General features: G+C 41.4%; 1 protein-coding gene across 1 annotated transcript; it reads right to left on the reverse strand.

Moving 5' to 3' along the window:
* Positions 1-4545: 4545 nt before the first annotated feature.
* On the reverse strand, positions 4546-7704 carry pcbd1 (pterin-4 alpha-carbinolamine dehydratase/dimerization cofactor of hepatocyte nuclear factor 1 alpha). Its single transcript, XM_080869076.1, has 5 exons — positions 7555-7704; positions 6720-6851; positions 6543-6623; positions 5656-5744; positions 4546-5513 (listed from the first exon to the last, which is right to left on the reverse strand). The coding sequence occupies exons 1-5, from the start codon at positions 7555-7557 to the stop codon at positions 5450-5452; spliced, it is 369 nt and encodes a 122-aa protein (XP_080725202.1). The 5' UTR covers positions 7558-7704; the 3' UTR covers positions 4546-5449.
* Between the last annotated feature and the right edge of the window lie 104 nt (positions 7705-7808).

Raw genomic sequence — 7808 nt, forward strand, 5'->3', positions numbered from 1 at the left:
GTGTATTATCATCAAAAGGGTGGTTTAATGTAAAAGCATTGCAATGCCCTAAAAACTACATATCAGGTTAATATGTACATCACTTGAAACCAGAATTTATCTGCAAGCCTGAACATGTATGTCCTTGTTTTGTTAGCACTCATTTACCTTCATTTGTGGTTCATCTACTGTGGTTGGTATCATAGACGGTGGGAATGGGAGTTTTTAATGTTATTAATATCCACTAAAACTCTTAATTTTAATAAGAGAGAATAGGGGCATTAATATTTTGAAAGAGGCTAGTGATATCCAAAGCTCTCCAGCTACTTATCAGTTACTTGGATAATCAAGTAGCAGAAACTCAATTATTCCTCTGTATTCTGCAAAGTCACCTGTGTGTCACCTCGTTGTAATAATTTGTGTCCTAATTCAATCTACCTCAGTTTCCACTAAATGCAAACGTCATTATTTCATCCAGTGAAACCCATTCAAACTGGGCGTCAGTTTTCCATTTCTCACATAACAAAAGCGTTACAGCATTTGGGGCATTTGACCGACTGCACTAAAGTGTTCGTAAATACACTGAAAGGGAACATCTCCGCTGTGACCGATCCACAGATGGAGATTCTTTAAACTTGGGAGAAATCAGCTGTTTGCCCTGACTGACTGTGGACATGATGTATTCTAGTAAATATCTACTCAGCAGGATATGTTACTCACAGATTGATAACTTAACAATGCATACTGTAACACCAAAAGGACCTTGCTCTCTGTTTCTCACGAGCTTTCATCTAACGTTGCTGAAAATTCCTTGAATTTAGTTCCATGTTTGTGCAATATGTAACTTCTCCTTGATGAAGTGTAACAAATGGGAATGCTCTACATGTTTAGCAGAAACATTGTAGTGAATGACAACTTATCAGCCTTGATTAGTAAATTTTAAGCATTTGTGTGACCGCTCCTTTTTGCTTCATTTGACTCTTTTTGTCAACGTTTGTGTTTCAACTGTTTTTATTTACTGGGAGCTTTTTGAAGAGATTTGGCATGAATGTAATTAGTCTCTCACGTGCAAGAATTTCCCATCTTGTAGCCAGTGCCTGGTTTAAAGACTGATTAAACAATCCAGCTAACAGTAAAAGTTCATACCATCGTGTGTCCATGCTTTCATCCTGAAATACTGTTGTCAGTAATAAGGTGCGGAAAGCCATGCTGATACAAAAAATTAAAAAGGACTAATCCTATTGCATTGAAGAAATACTACAAACTGATGATTGAATGTTCAAGAACTCTACGTAAGTTGTTTTAGGCAGTAGCTGGCACAGATAACCCTGTAACAGATTCTCTGAAGGTCTGCACAGTAAATCTTCACTGGCAGTGACATTATGTAGCAATGATGTGTTTGACCTTGTGCTGACATTGCAGCCTTTCCAACAACGGGGATTGGGCTTAGCTGACTGTAGCAGATGGCTCTACAGTGATGTTTTCAATAAAACGGATTCAAATCATTTCTTAGTCGTCTTTTTAAGTTACAACAGGAAACAGTGTGACGGGGGGAAAATCATTTTAATGACAAAGTTGAAAAACACTTAGTACACAACACACATGTTGGGACCAGAGGTGTGGTGCTATGTGATGAACTACCAGAGAGCACCGACCACACGCATTTCCACGTTAAGCGGAGCATGTAAACATAGTGGCAGTTTACATACTTATTCATTTGTCACTGATCACGCGATCAAATGTTAGATTGCCTTTATGTACAAATCTTAAAGTCGTCTGTGCACAGTTTCAACTTAGGTTCCCTCCTGCTCTCTCTGTTCCTCGCTTTTTTCCTTGCAGAATAAGTGAATTTGTAACCGGTTAAAACTGATGGGAGGTGTGTGATCTTGTTGAGACAGCTGTTCAAGAGAGGCAGGTGGTGCGTTTCCTCCAGAGAAGTAAAAACCTGAGATGTGTGTGTAACAGCTGGATTTCTGGACACTAGATGAGGCCCAGATATGAAGATTGTGCGGCCTGGTCGTCAACCCAGTTCCGACATAGACCGCCCACAATAAAAGGCCAAAGGGAAACCTGTGCAATATTCATGCTGTCTAATCAGCACCTTGACATGCCACACCTGTGGGCAGGGATGGATAATCTCGGCAAAGGAGAAGTGCTCACTAACACAGATTTAAACAGATTTGTGAACAATATTTGATAGTTATGGGTCCTTTGTGTGAGTAAAAAATGTTTCAGATCTTTGAGTTCAGCTCATGAAAAATGGGAGCAAAAGTGTTGCGTTTATATTTTTGTTCATTATAGGTACAAAATAACCGGCTAAGAATTGCTAGATAATATTAATAATCCAGGTTCGGCTAGGGAGGTGTTTTTCTTTCTTTTTTCCAGGAAAGTAGCAGATGCAAACGAGCTGAGACGTGGACGGAGTGGAGGAGAAGATCCACAGGGGGAAATGGCAGGACCGCCGCGTCACTATCCAGAAGATAGTCATACTAATACTTGTTTTTGTTGTGGTATAAAACTGTTTTGGCTGCTAAGAGGGGCATCCTTTTTGTGAAGCAGACCGCTGGTTCACATCCAGGTGTGCTAGATAGTAGACTTCCAGATGTGTAGAGAAGCACATACCCCCATCACCGTCAACGGCACTGCTGTTGACGGTGACAGATTGATCTTCTGTAGAAAGTATGGTGAATGGACTGCTGAGGACTGGGGCAAAGTCATATTCTCCAATGAAGCCTCTTTCCGATTGTTTGGGGCATCTGAAAAAAGGCTTGTCCGGAGAAGAAAAGGTGAGCGCTACCATCAGTCCTGTGTCATGCCAACAGCATCCTGAGACCTTTCATGTGTGGGGTTGCTTCTCATCCAAGGGAGTGGGCTCACTCACAATTTTGCCCAAAAACACAGCCATGAATAAAGAATGGTACCAAAACACCCTCCAACAGCAACTTTTTCCAACAATCCAACAACAGTTTGGTGAAGAACAATGCATTTTCCAGCATGATGGAGCACCGTGCCATAAGGCAAAAGTGATAACTAAGTGGCTCGGGGAACAAAACGTTGAAATTTTGGGTCCATGGCCTGGAAACTCCCCAGATCTTGATCCCATTGAGAACTTGTTCAAGAGGCGGGTGAACAAACAAAAACTCACTAATTCTGACAAACTCCAAGAAGTGATTATGACAGAATCGGTTGCTATCAGTCAGGATTTGGCCCAGAAGTTGATTGAGAGCATGCCCAGTCGAATTGCAGAGGTCCTGAAAAAGAAGGGCCAACACTGCAAATACTGACTCTTTGCATAAATGTCATGTAATTATCGATAAACGCCTTTGAAACGTATGAAGTGCTTGTAATTATATTTCAGTACATCACAGAAACGACTGAGACAAAGATCTAAAAGCAGTTTAGCAGCAAACTTTGTGAAAACTAATATTTGTGTCATTCTCAAAACTTTTGGCCATGACTGTACAAGAAGCGTTGTCAGAGGAAAGCAGGGAGGATCAATCACTCCTGTCACCCCAGTCACACACTGTTCAAACTACTTCCGTCAGGCAGGAGGTACTGCAGTATCCGGTCCCGAACCAGCAGACTAAAGGACAGCTTCTTCCATCAGGCCATCGGACTGCTGAACAGTGACACTTCATAGACGCCTCGCTCTCACCTACCGGAACTTCAACACTGTGCACTCCATAATGTACATATATGCTATTCTTTTTTCACAATATTCAAACTGCTGACGGACGTGATTTGATGCCCAGCGCGCTGTAACTTGTAATTTCAACTGATAAAGTAAATGAAATCTCAAATGGAAGAACAAATTATTCTGCAAGGTTAGAAACACCAATGGTGAGAATTTGGAGGAGTTTGAGTCAGCAAGGGTCAGAGGTCACTAAAATTATGGACAACCCATCACACCTGCTCCATTCCACCCTTGTAAAGAAGCACGGCTCCTCCCTCTAACTGATTCAAACTTTCAGCCATGAAGAACACTTCAGGAAATCATTCCTATTGTTCTCTCTGTAAAAGTGTACAATAACTCTTCATTATGTGGCAGGATAAATACAGCATCTGTCTATCTCTCTATGTAGAATTTTCTGTGGGCAGTTCAGTGGGCTGTAAGCAGGAAGAGGAAGGGTGATCCAGAGTAGGAATCCAGTGAAATATTGGCATCACCTCTTACAGTTTCCTTGTAATATCAGCTGAAAGTTGAGAATATGTAAATTGGGTAGAGTTAATTTTCTCTGAAACCATACAGTTAATTGGGCTGTGAGTCGGAGTGGGAAGAGTGAGGATGACCTAGAGTAAGAATCAAGTGAAATATTGGCATCACCTCTTACAGCTTCCCTGTATTATCAGTTCAAAGATGAGAATATTGTAATGTAATTTGAGTAGAGTTTACTGTTAATTTTCTCTGAAACTGTAAAATTATTTGGGCTGTGAGGCAGAGGAGGAAGAGTGGAGGTAACTCAGAGGAAGAATCCAGTGAAATATTAGCGGCACCTCAAACAATTTTCTTGTAACAAAAAAAACCCAAAGCAAACAACAACACAAAACCCCCCACAATATCAAAAATACAGTACAGCAATTTTTATTTAGTTGGGCATAAGGTCATGTGAACAGAAATGTACAGTATAGTGAGAAGACAATGCTTTGTATATGTTATCAACTCTTACAGAATATATAACATTTGTTATTTTTAATGTGCAGTGTGAGAATCATAAAGTAATTTGTTATATATCAACTGCTAATATTTCAAAAGTCGAAGTGGATTGAGCAGTAAAATCGTGAAACGCCAGTATACAGAAAACTCGCGTTTCTAAGCCATTCGGCACCCGTACCGTAATATGCGTAAGAATAGTGCAACAACATTTTAGGTGCGGCTATCTTGACTGTGACGTCGTATGTGAGGGCTCACTTGACTGCGGTACAATACGGTGTAGACGAACACAAACTCATTTACGGTCAGGACCTGACCATACTCCCAGTTAATGAAGTTACTGTGCTGCATGCGCACATTACTGTTTTCCTCTCTGCACGTCATGTGATGATGGTCCAGTCTGATTGGAAACCTGACCAACACCTTGAAACATCGCGAACCCTTCAGATCACTGTCAAGAAATGAACTTGCTGCCTGTATTAACCATCCTTATGGTTGTGTGACAGCCAAAGCTTTAGCACCCTCATCATTTGGAGCAAAACAAATGTAACACAGTTACTGTCAGACGTGTTCCCGGTATTAATTTCAGCACAGTTTGAAGTTAATTGTATACACATACACTTAGTAAATCGTGTATGTACGATTTATTTAAATACGATGCTGCCCCCCCAAAAAAGTTTGACTGGGAACTCCAAACAGATACGCAATAAGCTGCAAATATCAGTTTTATAGCTTTGACCATACAGTTTGGTTTATTGGATCATTAGATATTCTTTAATGACGTTTAAATTTAAGCCAGATTAGTTCAATTACAGTATTTTATTTCTTCGCTTGTTGAGAACTTGGCGGAGCATCGCTCCATTGCGCTCTGGCAGGAATGGGCCTATAGTTGGGACAGAAAGATGAATGTACCATTGGAATTTATACCATTTCCTTAAGCTTATAATTACCACCCCCCTTTAAATAAAAACCCATGTGAAGAGCACTTTAGTTTTCTCTGCCTTGACCGGTGACATTCTGCTCACATTAGAGATGCCTGGTCAATCAAGGTGGCCAAAGAGATGTCACGTTGGGACAGCCCTCCACAGTCATGCGTGCTGAGAGTTATCTGGACCTGCGTTAAGGAGAATGCACAAAGTGGTGAATCAATGCAAATTTGAATGAGTTTTCTTCAAAATACCACTCGACAAAGAGCTTTGCCGCCATTTGTTATGGAGTCATTACAGGTGAAGCATGAGCACAAGGTAAGACCCTGGGAAAGTGTCCTTTAAGGTTTTGACAAAACCAGACGACACCCTGAGTGCCCAACAGGAAACACTGCAAGTTTAGCAAAAGCCATTTTGACTTGGAAATGAGAAACTCACGTGGTATTAATCACATTAATTAGGGCTCGTGCCTACACAAGACACGCGTTTAGTAACACCTGTGTTAAATTACAATTTCATGCTAAATTGGCTGCCGTGTAACATGGATGTAATTAACCGGTTACACATTTGACGCTGAGAAAAGTCTGTTAGCACAATTTTCAGACACAGTCATGGGTTAAATTCCCGACGAAGAGACCTGCAGCTGCCATCTTTAAACGGTTCACAGCTAGCTAGTCGTTTACCTGACATTTGGTGTCGACTAGGTATCTGGTGTTTTAGAGCTTTGGGTGAAAATTACTTATCCCATCTTCCCCTAACCCTGGGTTAAAAAAATAAATACTTTTTAAATTCAAAAACAAAAAACACATGTTCTTTATTGTTTTAAGGCAAAAATGACATTTAAGAGAGGTCATTTTGAAGCTAATTCATGATCCCAATGTTGGGCTTTTCTATAGTAACAAAAGCCAGCTGTCCACAGTGCCAGGAAAACAACCCCCACCCCATAGGCTGTAATCTTATTTTCATATATTATTAGGCTTGCGTACCTTATTATAGACATTGAACCACTCAGGATGGTGGTCCAACTTCTCTGCATGTAAAGCCACTCTGGACATGAAGCCAAAAGCCTGGAGGGGGAGAAATACAAAAATTAAAATAAAAAGGTAGAGCGGTTATATGGGTCATTTAAGTTTAAAAGTGATATTTGACAATGATGCAAGAACCTGATTGAAGTCTTTGAAAATAAACTCTTTGTAAATAGCATCTCGTCCAACGACCTCCACCCACTGAGCGTTGCGTAGCAAGGGGAGTATGTGGGCCCTCTCCTCTTCAGTCAGAGCTTGGACCTTACCAGCCTGTGAGGACAGAGCAGAGGGAACAGTGCAGCAGATTTGAGAGGGGCAGTTTCACAAACACAAACTCTGATTGGTTGTAGAGGAAACCATCTGGAAACAATGAGAGGCCACATTCCTAGTTTAAAAATCTAGCTGGTTCAAAGGCATGTGGTGGTGGAGAGGGGGTGGTGGTGGTTGGTCTTTTCCTCTAACACATGATGCAGGGTCACAACACAGGTTCAAAGTGAAATTTATTTCATTCAGCCCTGCAGAGTCAACATTGCATAACATCGTCCAAATAGATAGCATTTTATTGCACAATCTACACATGAACGCTCTGTCCCTAGCTGAGCAGTCACAATTATGTACCAGCAGAGCAGACAGATGTCAGGACCAGAGCCTCAGACCGAGCAGTGACATCAACAGGTATCATAGCAACGGTCTAATCTGCTCGATCTGTGGCATGAATGGGCACTACAGAAACGATTACCGCTGGTTAAAACCTCAAACTTCAAACAAACCTCACCGTGGCTTGCTGTGAACATCTCTCCTCCTCCAAACTCATGTTAGCATGCATGACACTTTATTGTATTTATCTAGCTTGAAAACCTGAAATGTCAGTCTGCAATGAAATCTTATAATGTAGAGCAGAGTGCTACCTGTGACAGCGAGGAAATGTCAACAGCTCCATGTGGGAGACAGTGTAGAAAGGTTGTGTACTCACCATGTCTGCAGAGGCTTTTCATGCACAGGGGAGATTCAGCTCCAGCAGCCTGTTGCACAGATGCAAATCTGCTGTGGGAGCCAGTGAGAGCAACTGGAATAAATCCATTCATGGTCCCCGCCTAGCTGCCCTTGCAGGAGCCTGAGCAAAAATCCTCACTGCTGCTAAGCTATTCAACCACCTATCAGCATGGGTTTAATCATAAACTATCATCTGTTGCACAAGGCATGCATTAGGCCAGCTATTGTAGCACG

This window comes from Rhamphochromis sp. 'chilingali' (genome assembly GCF_963969265.1).
Source record: "Rhamphochromis sp. 'chilingali' genome assembly, chromosome: 20".
In the NCBI taxonomy this organism is placed as follows: domain Eukaryota; kingdom Metazoa; phylum Chordata; class Actinopteri; order Cichliformes; family Cichlidae; genus Rhamphochromis; species Rhamphochromis sp. 'chilingali'.

Excerpts from the sequence above, each read along its gene's own strand:
- pcbd1 (XM_080869076.1), bottom strand. Across the intron at positions 5,745-6,542 it reads GGTTCAATGTCTATAATAAG|GTCCAGATAACTCTCAGCAC; the intron begins GTACGCAAGCCT and ends TCCTTAACGCAG. Across the intron at positions 5,514-5,655 it reads ATTGACCAGGCATCTCTAAT|GCCCATTCCTGCCAGAGCGC; the intron begins GTGAGCAGAATG and ends TCCCAACTATAG.